The 19,214-nt window shown below is 42.1% G+C and overlaps 1 protein-coding gene across 20 annotated transcripts in view; it reads right to left on the reverse strand.

Moving 5' to 3' along the window:
- Positions 1-13,552, reverse strand: part of SYNE1 (spectrin repeat containing nuclear envelope protein 1) — a 475,092-nt gene extending 461,540 nt beyond the window's left edge. For 18 of the 20 annotated variants that reach the window (XM_045058235.1, XM_045058234.1, XM_045058230.1 and 15 more), the window contains exons 1-2: positions 12,822-13,030; positions 4,712-4,998 (exon numbers count right to left, since the gene is read on the reverse strand). In XM_045058235.1, coding sequence (XP_044914170.1) covers positions 4,712-4,778 — 67 coding nt within the window. In that variant the 5' untranslated portion in view covers positions 4,779-4,998; positions 12,822-13,030. Of the gene's footprint in view, positions 1-4,711; positions 4,999-12,821; positions 13,031-13,349 lie in introns of those variants that run through there. The other 2 variants (XM_045058221.1, XM_045058222.1) reach the window with 2 other exon arrangements.
- Positions 13,553-19,214: the final 5,662 nt, after the last annotated feature.

Raw genomic sequence — 19,214 nt, forward strand, 5'->3', positions numbered from 1 at the left:
GGCACTGTAAAAAAATGAGAATCCTCATAAATGACAAACCTTTCCTTCTCCGATGTTTAATGTTACACTAAAGGAAATTATGCCATTTATTTATTAATGTTGATTCTACTATTTTATTTTATCATTTCATTTCATTTCATTTTATTTTATGTATTATTTATTTTTGACAGAGAGAGAAAGAGTGTAAGTCCGGAAGGGGCAGAGAGCAAGGAAGACACAGAATCTGAAGCAGGCTCCAGGCTCTGAGCTGTCAGCACAGAGCGCGATGTGGGGCTCGAACTCATCAGCTGTGAGATCATGACCTGAGCTGAAGTCAGACGCCCAACTGACTAAGCCACCCAGGTGCCCCTGATTCTACTTTTCAGTTAACTTTTTTGTTAGCTGAGGTTCTACTTTACGGTATAATAGATTTATAGGAAATGTCATATTTAACCAAAAAAGACTTTAACCATAAAAGCCATTTTAGAGGGAGGCATGATTAGGTTTTACTAAACAGTTAGCAAATTTCATAGATACGTCTCCAAGAATACGTATTTATCCCTTTTCTCATTTCTTTCGCCTTGAATTTATTCACAGGCTTAAAAATAAAAACTCGACCTTGCAATCAGTAATCCTCCTTTTTTATCAAAGTAATCTCTACACAACACCTTCGCATGCACATTTTGAATCTTCTCTGGCATTTATCACTCATTTTGTAAGTTTACACTGATGCCGCCCCGGCTTACAGTAACAAACACTGATATGTCCATTTAAAATTCCTTAAACTTTGATAGATTATCTTCAAATGAAAAAAAATGTGTTTGATAAAAGCCATTCAACAAATCTTTTTTAAGCTAATGTTATGTAGCAGCATGATGACATTTACAAAGATACTGTCATTGTCTTAAAGAAATTTATAATCTTGAGAGTTCAGACATGTATCTTTTTTTAGATGTGACTAACAACTGAAATGACTCCATAAGCCACCTGTGAAATGGAACCCCTTAGCTGTTAAAGAGCCGAAAAGATATATATATATACAATGTGCTTTTAAAATTTTAGTATTCTTGTATCATACTATTGTCTTGTATTTGCTTTTAAGGTTATATTTAAACTGATGGAAGTTACAGAAACCTTCATTACTCTTAGGAGCAAACGAAAGTCTGCATTGCAGTCTGTCTGCTCATCCATAATTCAGGATCCCAGCCTAAAACATTATGCTCAAGCAAGCACAAATATTGGCAAAGGTGAAATATTGAACTACTACAGTAGCAGCTAAATTATGTAGCAATCTGTGTATGTGTTTCAATTTCCTAGCACTAGAAATAAAAATTAAAAGCAGAAAAACAGTCAACAATTATGGTTATAAACTAAATAAGCAAGTGAGCAAAGCCAAGTTGCCATTATGCAAAGCTACATGATTTTTATTAGTTATACACAGATCCAATAGGACAATAAAACTCAAGAAGGGGAAAAATAACACAGTTACTTGGATTATCTAAGAAAAAAAAAGGGAGGATTCTAGAAAAATGTCCTCATGGATTTGAACTTTGAAAATAGCAACTCTGGTTATATTTTAAGTTAACAGATTTATTTTTCCTCAAATATATTCTCTCATTTGTCTTCATTATCTGGACAATAATGCTAGCCCTCCGTTAATTAGCACCATGGTCACTGGTTTGGAGGTTCTAGCAGGTAAGAACAGACACTAAGTACCCTTGACAGAAAATAGATCTCCTCTGTCTGGGGAAGTTGACTCTTGTTTGGGCTCAAAGCATCAGCAGGATGCACAATGAGAACTGAGATGCAGTGGAGACACAAACCTTACCAGTTAATTCAGCACAAGTAACCCAGCAGATCAATATGCTAACAGATATATCCACCATATCACCTTCTGTTACATTCTGTTTCCACTGCTGTAGGCTAGGTCCACTGCACCTTGTGGGAGTGCAGACCTTTCATTTTGCTGCCATTAATAACGTGAGTGTGTGTGTTTGTGTGTGTGTATATATATATATATATGTATGTATATATACAGTAGACAAAATTCCTGAGCATTAGATATTTATCATTAGTTTTTAGCATCAATTATATATATACATATATAATATGCATATATATACACGTGTATATATATAATTGATGCATATATGTATATATAATTGATGTGTATATATATGTGTATACACATGTATATATATATGTATGTATATATGTATATAATTGATGCTAAAAACTATATGTATATATATATATAATTGATGCTAAAAACTAATGATAAATATCTAGTGCTCAGGAATTTTGTCTACTGTCAAATGGTAGAAGGTTTATTGTTCTGAGTTTGTCAGATACCCTTATCACATGTTATAATTCTTCCTTTTACTAGAAAGGAAAAAGTAATTAATACAGTGAGTATAGTCACTTTATTATGTAATAAAATTACTAGTTTTATACAGCACAGGATATATAAAACTACTAACATTCCTTCTCAAATCTGCATGGCTAGAAAAATTTGCAACAAATTATCAAGCCTATGCCTCTTCATCCAATTTTCTTCCATGGCTATTTGAACAGCTCATTAGATGAGAGTAGAGTTTTTAAAGCACTTTTTGTCATCATCTTGCTGAGCTTGAAACAATCCAGAGTGTGAGCAGTCCGCATTTTACAGGTGGGGTCTCAAAATGCACAGATGTTAAAATGGGATAGCCACTGGGACAAGCCAGGCATGGGATGGGAGTGAGGGGCTCCAGTCCTTCCCCTACTCCACACACTTCTCAGGAAAAACCACATATCTATACACTACAGAAATAATAAGAGACTGAGGCACAGTACTCTTCCCTCCCCTCTTAACCTAACCACTACCTTACTAAAAAATTTTCAAAGCAAAATAAGAATAAAAAGTAAATACTTTGTACAATCATAATCTGATTCTTATTTAATCTTTTTCAAATTACCCTGTACAATTTCCCTTTATTGTGTGTGTGTATATACATATATGTGTATATATACACACACACATATGTATGTACATATATATGTATATGTATGCATGTGTATATATGTATATGTACATATATATGTACACATACATACATATATGTACACATACATATATACATATACATATATATGATCCAGGGAATTTTCATATTTAATAAACTCAAAGGAAAATCTGCTTTATTACCTAATTATCTTCCTTATCTTTTGTAAGGGGCCTCTGGTTTCCTTTCCATCTTTTTGTAAATGAGGTCACTGAGGCACAACATGGCTCAGGAATTTGTGCCCAGGAAACAACAAAGACAGACACAGACAGAAAAATGGAACTCTAAGTTCAGTATTCCATCTACCCAAAAAAAGATGTACAATTTAAACTGGAGATCCTTAGCATTGTGTAGACATAATCAGGGTTTGTTTGTTTGTTTGTTTGTTTGTTTGTTTGTTTTTGGCCTATGGAGGAGGTCTATGCCCACATATTCAGCAAGGATCTGTTCTTTTATTTAACCAAGCTCTTTCTGGTGTGACGATGAGATCTTCCAGCAATAAACTTGAAATAAGCGCCACTGGCACTGAAGCATCAAAAACCAGCCCAGGACAATCTACACGCATGGGAGCCTTGTGATTGCAGGGGTGTCAGGGACAGTGGTGGTCTCCGGTCTGACATGGAGAAATGCACAGCTCCACTAAGCTCGTGCCTTTCTGTAGCTGAGAGCACGCCCTGGGCCACGAATGTCCAGAGTTTCACCTGTATTTGAAAGTCAAGAGGGCTTACCTGGAAATGACTGCTATTCACATCAAATACACTATAAGTGAGGAAGGTGGGATTGTAAGAGATTAATATGATGGTCGCGGTAGAAAACCACCGCAATCGCTTGCTTGCTGGAGATACTCGAAGAGCAAAAAGCCAACCTGTAACACTACTTTAGGCTCTCCTGACAAATACCAGGAAAAAAAAAACCTATAAAATTTGAATATGTTTATATCTGTTTCAAGTTGCGGAGAGGTAGCATTAGGACTGTGACAAGGAAGCAATATTTTCATATTCTTCTAAGATGATTATTTTTATGGTTTAAAGAATATACATGTTTCAATGCATGTGTAATTCACAATTACGAATTAATCTATAAGCTGCTATAGCATTTCACTGCTAATTGTCTTCTAGAAAAGTTGGCTATTAGAGAAAGAACAGTGGTGAGGAAGGTGGTTCTAGTCCACACACTGCCACTCGCCATTAATCCCGTCACGTCTTAAACCCTCTGCACCTCTTTGCCTCATTTTGCTAAAAGACTTTCTAGATCTCTGAGGGCTTCCTAGTTTGGATATTTAAACTATTAGTTGACTTATCTGACCACAGCGTACAATTTTTTGTCACCATCGTCATGATACCCTTGTGCACTGTCACGGCACTGTATTGTCATTGGTGACTGAAGGGCAGTTTGGCAATAACTGAATTCCCAGCTAGACACTGAATAACCACTAAAGATCACACTAATGCAGACATAAAACCAAACAAAGAGGTTTGTCTTTGTCTCTTTTCTACGTGAAAAAGATAGCATCTTCAAACAGCATGACTAGTCTGAAAACGCTAGCATGAGAGATGTCATTTTGTGATCCCTTGCTGTAGTTTCATAAAATTGAATAAAAGTGCAAGCAAATTGAAAAGATCCTGAGTTAAGCTGGTATTTAAAGTGTACTTTAAAAATACAGAACAAACCCTGACATTTCTGTCCCTTACCTTGCAACCTTTGCATCACGTTGGCGATGTCCCGGGGAGACCGTGAGGCCGTCCTGGAGGCAGCCATGCTGTCTCCCCCAGCAGGAAACCGACAGCAGACACTCTTGTCCCCGGGCGATGTAGCACCATATCACTCACGAAAACATACTGGAGCTTTCTGGATCTATTCGGTCGTAAACGAATCCCCAGCGCTTGCAGCAGCTGGCAAGGAGATGGTACTTCCAAGACTGAGCCACTTCTTTTCTTTCTTTTATTTTAAGACTGTTCTCTTAAATGAACTCAGGAATCTGAGAAACAAATAGAAAAGGTACAATATTAAAAAAAAAAAAAAAAACTACATACGTCATCCTAGTGCTAAAAAGAAAACTATTTGTATTCAATTCGAATAGATAATTCATTGCCAGGTAAAATATTTACTAAGCACTACGCAAATGCTAGGAATTCTTATATTTGACAAAATAAATACGTACATGAGATACACATAATAAAGTTGGTTGCTAAAAAGGAAATGTTCACGTATCCCATGTTTTCTCTTTAAACTATAATCTTTCTCCATTGATCTATGAAAGTGAATGTACTATGAAGTCCAATACTGAATCTTATTTCTTAATCACACTAATGCAGACATAGTTCTCTTATATATGCTATTTCAGCCTGCTTTGTGCATATATTTTGCTATTTCATTTGTACAATTTCCAGGTATGAGATTACATCTTAGCTCCTAGTTGGGCACTGAGTAATGTACAGAATTGTTCAATAACTGTATTTTACACCTGAAACCCATACAACACTGTATGTTAACTACACTGGGATCAAAATTTAAAAATAAAAACTTAAAAAAAAATCTTAGCTTCTAATAACAATTTGATAAGTTAAAACAGTGTAAGTGGAAAAGTATTTCATTCTAAAAATGTGCGTTTCAAATATTCTGTTTTCAGACGTCAACATGGATTTGATTTAGCTTCTTTTTTTCCTACACAGAAAGACTCCAAAACAGGTTGTAAGGCTAGGGTTAGGGGTGGCTTGAGCAGAAAGGCCATTTTCTTTCTAACCCCATCCTGAATTCTCAGCTTTGGTCAAGTTTAATTCATCATCCTGGACTGGGCAAGGAGACAGAAAGGTTAAGAGAGTAGTTGAAATCCTGACATTGAGACATTTAGTTTGAAGAAGGATTTCCTAACCCTAAGGTTAGGTGAAGAGAAGGTTTCGCCAGAAGTAGGATAAATAATGAAGAAAGGAGCAGAGGTTGAACATGCACCCAGAGACAGAAACCTAACCAAGGGCCTGCACACCAAGGCATTAATGCACACTTCTGCATTATGAGGAGGAAGGTGAAGAAAAAGAACGGGCCGGGGGCAGGGAAGGATGGTACAGACACACCTGTAGGGAAAGCACATCCATGTGGGACGGGCCACCTGCCAGATGGAAAAAAAAAAGAAACCAAGAGGAATCGATGAGTGCTATCGACAACTATATTATAACCTGAATGTGTGGTCATTCAAACAGTATGATTTATGAGACAGAGGCTGTGTGATAGACTATATTATAAATTACGACTGGGGCGCCTGGGTGCCGCAGTCGGTTAAGCGTCCGACTTCAGCCAGGTCACGATCTCGCGGTCCGTGGGTTCGAGCCCCGCGTCAGGCTCTGGGCTGATGGCTCGGAGCCTGGAGCCTGTTTCCGATTCTGTGTCTCCCTCTCTCTCTGCCCCTCCCCCGTTCATGCTCTGTCTCTCTCTGTCCCAAAAATAAATAAACGTTGAAAAAAAAAATTAAAAAAAAAAAATAAATTACGACTAATTTTAAGATGGCATTATTAATATTATTAATATTAATTATTAGCATGCATGGGTATCTGGTTAGAATGCATGAATGCAAAGCTGATAACACCTGTTTTAGAACACTATCTCAAAAAGGATGCAAAACATTGCATATTGCTGCTGCCCTATGGAAAAAGCATCCGAAAGGTATAATGGAGCGAGAAGAATGTACTTGATCACTTAACAAGTTAGGGTGAGATGGTGCAGTGAAGTAGCCTTAACTGGTAAGAAGGCACAGGCAGACTTCTCTTGGCTACTTGAAAGGATATTTAGTAGAAGGAGGACCCAAAACTTGGCAGCTTCTGGGCTAGAGAGGTACCTTTCAACGGGTGGCTTTCCAAGGGATCCTCAGAGGAGAAATAATTGTTTATGGCTGGCCTGGCATGCATCAAGGCCTTTAGCCTTGCTGGAATTATGTGCCTATTAGCAGCCCTCATCTCCTGGGGGAAAATATTCCACTTGCCCACAGGCAAAAGCTACCATAGTTTGAAGACTAGTAAGGAGTGGGAAGTGCCTTGAGGATATTACAAATGGGTCCTTTAAACTGTTAGAAAGTGAACTTCCCCAAATGTAAGAATATAACTTTCTCTAGCTGGCTAGAAAACTACATATATACTAAGTAGAGATGAAGGAAGAAATTCATGTTAATTCAGTTATCCCAAGCCAGCTTCTGATCAGCCCTGGAGTTCATAAAAGTCATGACTCCCACCATCAATCAAGAATTATGGAATTAAAAAGGATTTCTGTAAGTCACTGCATTACAGATCACCATGTTTCTACCCTCTTCTCGTTCACATTTATGTTATATAATAGATTAATCTCCAACTCTCCTCTCCCTCTCTTTTATACATATAAATATATATGTACATATATATACATATAAATGCATATAAATGTATATATATATAAATATATATGTACATATATACATATAAATATATGTATACTTGATACAAATACTTGAGATATATATATACATATATATATTTATCTTTTGAAGGCCATGTTAAACTCAGAATTTCTCTACTTATGTCTAAATTCAGGTTACGTATTCAGTCTTACTTCTATAGTATAACAAATCCATTCTGAGTCTCAGAGGTCAAGGCTGGGGGTACCAAGATGAATATGACATAGTTTCTATTTTTTGAGGAGCTTAGAACATAGTGGGAGATAGAACATATTAAAAAAAAAAACAATATAACAATACCACGGGCAAGTCCAAATACAGAGATGGAAAATACAAAGGGTGGGCGCTAAGCCAATCGGAAGGTTCTGGAAAAGTGTCCTGGGAGGGAGCTCACCTCTGAACTGAATCTTGGTAAATAAACTAGTCAGGAAAAAAAATATGAAAGACACATGCCAGGTGGAGTGCATAACTTGAGCAAAGTCATGGACACAAGAAACATGATTCTATGTGGGAAGCACCAAGAGTTGGATCACGAAGGACTGACTCTCCCAGGTGACATTCTGGAGCTGAGGCTGGAGAAGGAGGTAGCACCGGACGGTTGAGGGCCCTGTGTGCTATGCTCAGAAGCTTCGTCCTGATTCTCTGGGAGGCAATAGGAAACCACTGGGGGATTTTAAGCTAGAAGTGCCCAACTATAATTGAGATTATTCTAGGTACAGTTTTTAAGGGTGTATTTGAAGGAGACAAGACTGAAAGATTCAGAAAGATCCCTAAGGAAAGTATCTCAGGAGTCAAGATGATGACAGACTAAAATAAGACAGTGAGTACAGGGTAAGATCTGAAAAATCTCTAGGAGGCAAATGTGTAGTAGTTGATGACTGGTCAGGGAGGGGAGATAGGAAATGGGCAATGGGGTTGTCAAAGTGTCTCGGATAACTCTCAGGATTCTGCCTGGAGATTGCGTGGGTCGTGGTACCATCAACTGAGCTCAGCAGCCAGAGGGGCTGTGCAGATCTTACTTCCAATATCTTCACCTCACGCACTCATATGCTTGCGGTAACAACTTCGCCCTTGTGTGGGGCACTGTTAGCTGAGCAGATCCCAAGGATCACTAAATACCTGGCCCAGGCCCCCCACCCTGCTTGAAGCCATTCTTAAATGCTCCTGTACACACTGAGCACTAACAACCCATGTTATTATAAGTATAATTTGTCTTATATTCACCACCACTGTTAGTCTCACACTCTAAGTAGACTGTGAACATTCTGCAAGGGTAGAGTCTATAACTGTTCTCACTCTGACATCTCACCATCGATGCCAAATGGATCCCTGAGAACATCCCAGGCCCTCAACAGACATTTTTGTTTTACAGAAAACCCCTCCCTCCTCACTGCAAAAGAAGTAAATGCAATATCCTTCCTTTTTCAGACAGAAGATAAAATATTTTGTTTTCATCATATGAGCATTTCCTCCTTTGTGAAATTCTGATAGTCTTGCTGTTTACTGATACTTTCACTCAGGGGGATATATAAGAAATTTCTAATTAATCAAACAAATAAAATAAAAAGAACAGAAAAGGAAACTGGGGGTCAGAAGATACGAGTTCTAGGCTTAGCTTTGTTCCAACCAGGTGACTGAGTGTGAGCTGGAAGTCCCCCGTAACGACCTACCACAGGGAGTATGGTACCACGACATCCACACACTATGGACTAAGAAAGATCTGGGGCAGAGTCTTAACTCCATCCATGTGACCTAGAGAAAAGTAAACTTTTCTGAGCACTTGTGGCTTCATCTGTAAAATGAAGTCATTTTATGCTAAATTATTGGTTTAATTTTATCCTGCATAAATTTAAAAAGATAAATATGTAATATGTTTAGCAGACTGTTTGGCATGTAGCAGAGGTCCAGCAAATAACTGGTTTCCATTTTCCTTCCCCTGGCCTCAGTTTCTCTACCTGCAATATGAGAAGTGGAGAGGTGCCCTCAAGCGTGCTCCCCAGGTCCAAAACCAATGGCAGAACAAGTGACCACTAAAAAGCAGGTCAGAGGTCACAAAAGCTTGAAATTCACTCCTGGAACTGAGAGATTGTGGGCAGTTGAGGTTGTGGGCAGAGGAAGGTCCAGCAGCACCAACGAGCTCACTATTCCCAGGGAAATTAAAAGAGTTTTTAATAGGTGCAGGATATCGTGGGCAGTGAGGGGGACCGGTACTGGGATGGAAAGAGAGAATCAGGTAGACATTGATGGGTTGTGTATGAATTAGCAGTCCCGGCACCGTCTCCAAATCCTTCCAGGAGAAGGAACTGAGATCCGTCTGTAGCTAAGGCCATCCACCACTCCAGGCAGAGAAGTAAGAGCCCAGTATATTTCATACAGCAAAAGGGTATTGAGAAACTATTTGTAAAGGACAATGGTACTGAGTAAATAGCAGTGAACAAGACAGATAAGCCCCTCGTAGAGCTTCCGCATCAGAGGGGGAGATGAAATCGATAATATGACAACAAAGCAGGGTGAGTTCTCTCATGGAGAAATCCAGGGAACTGTTCGAGCAAACTGAATACCCAATCGATAACCATCTGCTGCAATTATTGTGCAGAATGCAGTGGGAATTTACACTGTCTGCTATTTGGGATTCTCCTATCTGAACCACACTCTTCTAACACCAGCCCCCGTGAAAAAAGCACACGAGTGAATCATCAAACCTGGACTTCTCTAGTCTCTAAGCAGAATGGACAACTGGCGGCTAAGGCAGTTTTTTGTTTGTGCTCCTAAAAAAAAAGCGTTAGGAAAAACATTAGGAGGAACACTGCTAGGCCCTAAGAACACATCTTAAAGCAATGCAACTACAATTTTAGGTACTAGGAAACGATAACAGAAAATTCCAAACCCTGCAACCACCAGAGATGATGTGGTTCATTTCTAACTGAGAAAGATGCACTGAGACCATAAGACACAAACAGGGTCACAGCCATATGAAATATAAATATTACTGAAGTAGACATCTAAATATGTATAAGAATAGAGCCTCTATTAAAATTCACTATTAAGCAAAAATAAAAAAGCTAATAAATACACATCCACCCCTTCTAAGTCCTTTGCTGGAGTGAGTCATGTAAGTGTCTAATTTTAAAGTTAATTATTGTTTTTCTCTATTCATCCTTTAGCAATGGTACTAATTAATATACACTAAGATGGCTAAGCAGTAGGGAGAAAAGGGACATCTGGAGTTAATATAGATATATTACTAAGGTATGTGTATGGGCTATCAGTGAATAGTACTGTTAATTATTCACTACTATGAAATGTACAGGGTAACAAATAAGAATTGGCCCTTTCTCTGGAAGAACAAACATGGAAACAGGTAACCAAAAGACTAAGTACAGAGCGGATCAGTATGACAAATACGACGTGTCATGATTCAACTTTTTGGGGGAAGGTTGCAGTATAAATCAGGCCCAAAGATACCTACTACCTTCCTCCCATACTTTGCTAGAGTATATGTTGCACTTCTTGACAAACACTGGTTCTGGATGGATCAGATCACAAGGAAGGACGCCTCAGACAGTGAAGAGGGGGAGAAACACGATTCCCTCCCAGGGGAGTCTTGGGCCCTGTGTGATTCTCAAGGTCAGGCCACGGGGTGTGGCTGCAGTATCTAGAGCTGAGAAAACGCCAGCAACTTTGCCCAGTCATGGGCTTCCTACATCCTGTTCAATTTACACCGCCTGTCGTTGCCAAGAAGCTATGTGTGCTGCCTACTTTCAGAAGAGCAGGTCCCAGTGTGGTGCCCTCCACATTTAAGACAAGCAAGTCTTGAAAAATCCTGAATGGTAAACTACCTTTTCCCAACCTCGGCTCTCTTGCAAGATAGAATCCAGGGACAAGAATTTGTATGTGGGGACGGTGAGAACAGAAACAAACCAGTTTGTGAAAAATCATTAGTCAAGAAAGATAACAATGAGTCTATAATGTAATAGCTGAGCAAATATTTTCAAAGGCTAACAATATTATTATCTGAGTCAGTCTGAAGATGTGCCTTTATCCTCAGCATGAAACATATTAAATTAGCATTGATCTGGTACATTTTGTTCTCCATTTGCCACCAAGTAAGGAACAGACTCAAAAACACAAGAAAAAAAAAAGCTATGTGTTTTATTGCAATGTTCTGGCAATATTAGGAACTTTTTACCCATACTATTAATCTTTTTCATCATGGGGAACAGCAGGCCTCTTAAAAAACAATCCTCACGACTAATTAAATCAGCATTTTATGCAGATGTGGGTCATATTAATAACTGTTGCTTAACTGAAAATTACTACATTTTTCTCTTGCACAAGTCTGGCTTTTGTCTACAAATACTTCCTTTAGTAAAGCGGATCTCAGATGAAGACAAAGCTACACTCAAAAAGAGAAAAATAATTCGTTTAGAACTTTCTTAACGTTCACAGATGAATTTCAGACACAGACAGGTTTCCCACCCCAAGCTGCAAAGCTGAGAAAGAACATTCCAGGATGCTAACACCGGTTTCACAACCGATGTTTCTCCCTGGGCTGGGCCTGAACTTGCAGCCTCCAAGCTCTTGGCACCCCAGGCGGCACACCTCACCGCGGTTCCCACCGGGCTTTCTTTGCTTGGCGGCCGAGAGCTGCTTTATTCTGCACTACTTTCCTGCCCTTTCGCCATGCACCTGCCGCCCTGTGAACCTCCATTTCACAGAACTCCTCGGGCAGCAATGCAAAATTTCTGAAATGTGTCTTTCCGGGGAGGAGATGAAAGTTATCTTGCCCTCTAGCGTAGGCTCTGCCTGGAAGCAATTGCAAGGTGACTGTCTGAAGCCCGGCCTCTGCGAGGTCTTCCAGCCCTCGGCCGGGGCTACCTATTTCCCCTCCCCCCCCTCCCGCCCCCCTCAGCCCTTCCTAAAATAGTCGGGGGTGGAGGAAGGGAGGCTCCTAGAATTTGCCCAACGCCCTGCATCTCCCATCTGATAGTAGCAACAGTACCGGCCATCACAACAAGAGGGTGGCTGCCTTTTGCTTCTGCATCACTGGAGCCCAAGAGAAGTGCCACAAGCGGAAATGACAACGCGAGCGGGGGATATTAATAGGGATATCTACGTACGAGAAGCAGGGAGGACGCTCTCCACCTCCTTATCTCCTCATCCCTGAGTGTCACACACGTACGCACACCAGCACCGCCGCCACCATCGCCGCCCTCTCCCTCCCATGAAGCACGCACAACCCCGGCATGCAAGTACAAACTTGCTCACAATTGCCTCTGCAATTTGTTCGGCGAGCACCCACATTAGCGCGCTCGCTCGCTCGCCCGCTTTCTCTCCTCTCTCCCTCTCCCCGGCCCTCCATCTCTCTTCCTCTTTCCTTTTACCTTCGCTCTCCCGGGCTCGTCCAGGTTCCCGGCAGCGAGGCGAGCGCGCGGCCAGCGGCGGGCCCCGGGAGCTCGGGCGCCGCGGCGGGGCTGCAGGGAGCCGGGCCGCCCGGGTTACAGAGTGCACAACACGCCGGCCGGCTCCCGCCCGCGGCAGATCCGCAGCCGCGCTCCCCCCCCACCCCGGGCCGCTCGCACGCGCGCTCACTCCTGCGCCCAGCTGCTCGGCGACTCTGCCCTCCCTCTGCAGTCGGGTCCTCCCCTCGGATGCACCCTGGGGTTTTAGGCCTCCCCCCACTCTCCCCCCCCCCTTCCCGCCCCCCGCACCAGTGCTCCTTTCGGAGGGGAAGGTCGGCCCGGGGGCGGGGGGGTGGGGGGGGAGGGGGTTCAGCGCCCCTGGCAGGTTGCCTTTGCTACCCTGGCGCCGCCACACCCCTCCCCGGCCCCGCGCCCCGCGCCCCTGGAAGAGCCGGTGGCTGAAAGAGCCGGGGGCGGGGGCCTGGAGGCTCTCTCGCAGGCTTCCCCTACCTCCCGGAGATGCACGGCCTCCGGCGCTTCTCCGCAGCTGCAAACCCGAGCTGTGACCCACCCTCTCGGCGAATCTTTCCACGGGGTCCACCTCCCGGGGGGAGAGGAGGAGAAGGAATGGCCGAGAGCTCCGAGAAGGAGATGCGCTGCCCTAGCCCCTAACTTTTGCCTGGGGTTCCCACTGCCCGGTTGACCTTTCTAAGCAGAACCTGTCTTGAAAGGCTGGGGAGGTTCCCTGATGGTCCCAGGAAGGAAGTGATGCAGTTCAACGAGGACATTTAGCAGGCTCCTTTTAAATCAACTTTCACAAACATCATAACAGCTGACTTTGGTGGCTGTCAGAACAGTGGCAAATAATTTTAGGGAGACTGGTCAGACTAGAGGCTTTTGTTGTTGTTTATAAAGCTTGGATTTCCTGGGAAGGCACTTGACATCTTAAATTCTCTATATTCTTGGTTACTCATTAAGATGATTCTGAAGAACCACCTTCAGTTTCTTCAGACGCACTGTATCCATGCTGTTCGTTGTGGAGCCGCGTGTCTTTCATCACAAGTCCCTCTCACGGTGTAGAGGAGGTCCTGGTGTTGCCTAGGTAGCATCCAGGAGAATCTATTTTGTTGTGGTTTTATGGTCTCCAAGCAAAGTCAAACACAGTCTCCCTCCACCAACAATAAAACCCAAGTCCAACAGGATTATGGCAACTCAATGAAAGCTATGTTGCAAGAATCTTAAAAATAACAATTATCCCTCGGGGGTGCCTGGGTGGCTCAGTTGGTTACGTGTTCCACTTTGGCTCGGGTCATGATCTCAAGGTTTGTGGGTTTTAGCCCCATGTGGGCTCTGTGCTGACAGCCCAGAGCCTGGAGCCTGCTTCAGATTCTGTCTCCCTCCCTCTCTGCCCTTCCCCCACTCGTGCTGTCTCTCTCTCTCTCTCTCTTTCTTTCTCTCAAAAATAAACATTAAAAATTTTTTAATAATAATAATTATCCCTCAGATTTTTAATCCAAACAAAAGTTTCCTATTCTCTAAATTTGCTAAATGCAGGGACTGTCCAAGTTGATGAAGTTTCTCGTTGCTTCCTGCCTTTTGCTCACTTGCCACCAACACTCCACGATTTAGCTGTGTATTGTCTTCAAGTTCCTTCTTCTTCCAGACCCCATCAAAACCACAATATCTGAAAGGAATCTGATCTGATGTGCTGTTTTTCCTTGTATTTACATTTTTTTGAGACCAGAGAATTTCTAATGGTGGAATTCCTTACACCAGGAAGCTGGGTCTGGAGAGGGCGCTGTTTGGGTGAATCGCTCTCAGTGTATACCCTGCCTCTACCTCTGGGTGACCATCATCCCAGAACTCATCATGGCGATAACCCACCACAGCCCAGTCGTTCAGATAACACCCTCTTCCTGTGTGGTCACCAGACTTAGATCCAACTTCCAGGCCTACCGCTCACGAGGAAAGGATCAGACTTGGTTCTCCTCTCAGTCTCTACCTTTATCGAACCAATCAATTCACGCTGAAGCCTGTTGAAGACAGGATAAGAAGGTATTTTACATACTCACTGCTCAGTGTGTTAAGCAATTGCTTCCTTTTTTAAAATGTTTAATTGTATTTAAATCCAAGTTAGTTAGCATATAGTGTAATAAAGACTTAAGGAGTAGAATTTAGTGATGCATCACTTCCATATAACAACGCCCAGTGCTCATCTCAACAAGTGCCTTCCTTAATGTCCATCACTCATTCGGCCCATCCCCCAACCCACCTCCCCTCCAGCAACTCTCGGTTTGTTCTCTTTTAAGAGTCTCTTCGGAATTAAGCAGTTGCCTTTTTAGGTTGACCCACTTGAGAAGTAAGTTGTGAGACAAACATTGCTCCCACCAACTGAAACTCCTTGATGAGACCTAGCTACTCTCTTCCTAGGCTCAGGCGGTGAGAATCTGGGGCCATCTGGCCGGCGCTGGTTGCCTGATGAGCTGACCTTCCACTCTCAGCTGATCTTCATCCTCCACACAAGGGCCAAGCACATTATAGACTTTTGAAAAGGCTCGTCTTTCTCGTATCCCCCTGTAGAGGTTTGCTGTAGCCCCGTTATTCAACAACTTTGGCTTAACCGCCTATCGAATGCCAAATGTTGTCCTAAGTACTGTGGCTACTTCCTGGTTCCTGCCTTCATGGAGGCAACATGATCAGGAATATAGACATTCATCAAAGAACCACGCGAATAACTATAAAACCCCAACCTTGAAGAAAAGGCAAGTGTTATGAGAGCCTTCGGAGAATAGTTTAATTAAGGGATTAAATTAACTTAGTTTAATGATCAGAAAGACTGGTGGGAAGTGATGGGCAGAAGAAGGGGTATTAACTAGGCGAAAAAGGGGTGGGGTGTGGTGTGCAAACGCATGCCAAAGGAAAGAGCTCTTGGAAAGGCTCCATGGAAGAAAAGTACACAGTGCATTTGGAGAACTGAGGAAGACCACTGTAGCTGCAGAAGAGACAGCAAGGGAGGGGAAGGAGCTTCGGGAACAATGGGCCCCAGGAGGTTCCAAAGGAATGGATACACCGTGGGGGCCTGAAAGAGCAGCCTGCATTGATGAGTCTTTACATGGAGCCATTAAAGCATTTTCAGTAGGGTGGTGCCACATGATCAGATTCATGTTTTGAAATTTTCCCATTGGCTGTAATATGAAAACAGGCTGGGCATTGGAGCCAAAATGAGTACAGGTAGATGAGTTAGAAAGCTGCTACAGGGACCCTTCAGGAAGATCATAGCATTCATTATTAGAAGAATGGTGGTGGGTTTGAGGGGAGTTTAATAGCTAAAATATATGGGACGTAAGGCCATGTGTGGCCAAAGGAAATCAGAATAGTATAGGGGTTAAAGTCTTGGGTTTGGGGGCAAGAAAGGCCTGGGTTTGGATTCCAGCTCCATCGTTAGCTACCAATGTGATGTGTAGCTAGTAATTTAACCTCTCTCAAGTTCAGATTTTACAAACCCACAAGTGGGATGATAACAGTATATCTCATTCATAGGGCTATTTCAGGGACTAAATGAGCTGATACCTGGAAAGCACTTCTCACTTCAGTGCCTGGCATGTGGTCAGGATATGCAATATAATTACAATCCATCATTATTATAGTTATTGCTACTATTCCAGATGCTTCTGAGGTTGTCAAATAAAGGGCAAACAGTGTCTGCTTCACTTTGCAACAGGCTGATTGCTTTAGGATACCAGTTCCTAAGGGCAGAAAAATATAATCACAGGACCATCACAGGCCAAGAAACAGTTGCCAGGGTAGCAGTCTCCAATTTCCTCTTCCACCAAGGCCAAGGCCTGTCCTCCTCATCTGTCTTCTTTTCATACTCTTTCAGTTTACATGGAGTCCCATTCTCATGCAGCTTGGCAGCTAGGCCCCCAATATCCCTTCTCTCCATTAGTAGGATGTGCCAGAGAACGGCAAAAACTCACAGACTGGGTTCAGTTCAGCTTTACCCCAGTGGCTGCATCACTGTGTCTATGTGTTTGTAAATTTAGAGTTCTGGTACCCATATGAAATCTGAAAATAATCATTTACGTTTCTATCATTTCTCTTTTATGTAAGTGTGCTAATACTTGCCATAATTAAAATATGTCGTTTATTTGTCAAAAGGATCAGCAGAGGGCCTTACAAGAAGTCTATCTTTATGGTATGAGAACATATGCAACTCAAAACTGGATTTTCCCTTCCACCTCCCTCCCTTAGTCTGAAGTATCTTTAAAACACACTTCTGTGTACGAATGGGAAAACTCTAAACCAAACAGCTTTCTTACTTTTCAAAGGTCAAGGGACTTGTTACAGTCAAGGTCTCGAGGCAGTCAGTAATGGTCTGGTTGGGTCTTAAGAGATTGGCAGGCCCTTACTACGTAATTTCTGCTTGTGGAGTTTTCTAACAAGGGATGAAGGACAGACCAGGGAGGAAGGGCTCACTTCTGCTGGCAAGGAAGCCTCAGAAGGATTTGGGGTTTGAAGTACTAAGTTCACCCAAATCCTCCAAAGTGGTTCTTTCCCAATTCACATAGCCCACTTTTCACAATAAAAGCCCTGGTTTTCACGTAGGAGACCTAGCAAGGCTCTGAATTCATTTTGCATTATAAAGTTGCAGCCTGCAACAACAGACCTTATGTCTGATTTTTGGTTGTACCAACAATGTGGCTACAAGAATAAGGGTCCTTTAGAAGCCTTATGGGCCATGCCTTGATCCAAGGTTGTGAAGTTCTTGGGCTTGTCATTTTCTTTCTCTATGGTCTCGACTGTAATCAAAAGTAGCTGACATACTCCATAGTCCTCTATTCTCTTTTCTATTGCACAGCAGTAGCCAACTTGGGTTCCTGAATTCTTGACTTCAGTAGGCCCTTAACTTGAGGCATCAATACGTGCTACTTTAAGTAAGTTAGCCACTGCATGCCCTGTCTCCTTAGAATTCTATTTTACATTGGAAAGAGATCATCACTGTATGCAAACCCAACCAGATCAACTAACCAACATGAGATTCCCATCTTTGTAGGTCTGGAACAGTCTTGGTGTGAAATATTGTGCCGATCAGGATTCGTTAAAGAAAAATCAAAACAACATGAGGATTTGACACAGGAATTTAGGGGCTAAGAAGTTGTTGGTAAAATTGAGAAGTCACCATTAGCATGACTAATGTCAGACAACACCCCTGCAGGGGCAGCCCAGAACTCAGCAACTTGCTGCTGCCGCCTAGAGGTCAAGATACTGCTGCAAATGGCCAGCAGTATCACAATGCCCCTGCTCTGAGGCTCCTCCTGGTGGTGGAGCTTGGCATTCCACCAGCCACTGTGGAACTAATTCCCGTCCAGGTTGGAGGGGGAATTGTTGTGTGTCCCCTTTGCTTTCAGATCTCACGTGAGATCACTGGCAGAATGCAAATTTCATCCATCCTCCCCAAGGAAAGGGATCCTGGGAAATGTAATTCCCAAACTTCCAGCCCCTGAACATAGAACAGATTGTGAATGAAGGCTGTTTGCCAACAAAACAGTATCCAATATAGCCACAGACTTGGGGTAAACAGGAGAATGCAAACATTTATTTCGATCAAAACTCAGAAAAATTGCAGTTTAAGACACTGAATCTATTTTAACTCATATTTAATATTGTTCTAGAATTCTAAAAGTTAGGATTTTAAGACAATTTTTTAAAAAAATATAAAACCTTTAGCTTACTGATACATTTTAAGATAAGAACATTAATTCCCAAATATGATTTTCTTGTCACTTTCTCCCAATGGTTCCTTCAGAAGCTGTTCTTCTTAGGTCATTGTTGTGCTTCCCTTACGTTAGCCATCCACTCCCAGAATCATAATTTTGACCTTGTCATTATCAATAATGACAACTATCCCGCAATGATAATCTCAGCTGTTAACACCCCACTTTCCCATCCTTGGAACTTTTCTGTCTTCCAGCTACCCCAGCTCCTAGGGGGTCTTAAGCAATTTCATACTGTTAAGTATCACGTAGCTACTATGAGTTCCTAAATTCAGGTCTCTAGCCCGGACCTCATTCCTGAACTCCAGACTTGAATATCCAATCATCTACCCGGGATCTCCACTGGGAAGTTTAAAAGGTATCCCATATAAAATATGCCCACAATTTGTAATCTTCTTTTCCAGACTTGCTCTTGATTCTTCCTTCCTCACATTAGTCAGTGATAACTCCATCCTCTCAGTGGCTCAAGCTAAAGCTTTGGCGTCACACTTAACAATTCTTTTTTCCATTTCTCACCTTTGGTCAATCAGCAAATCGTGTTGATTCCATCCTAAACATATATATCTATAGAACTATCCATGGTTCTTCAGAACCAGCCTCT

Source organism: Felis catus, chromosome B2 (assembly GCF_018350175.1).
Source record: "Felis catus isolate Fca126 chromosome B2, F.catus_Fca126_mat1.0, whole genome shotgun sequence".
In the NCBI taxonomy this organism is placed as follows: Eukaryota; Metazoa; Chordata; class Mammalia; order Carnivora; family Felidae; genus Felis; species Felis catus.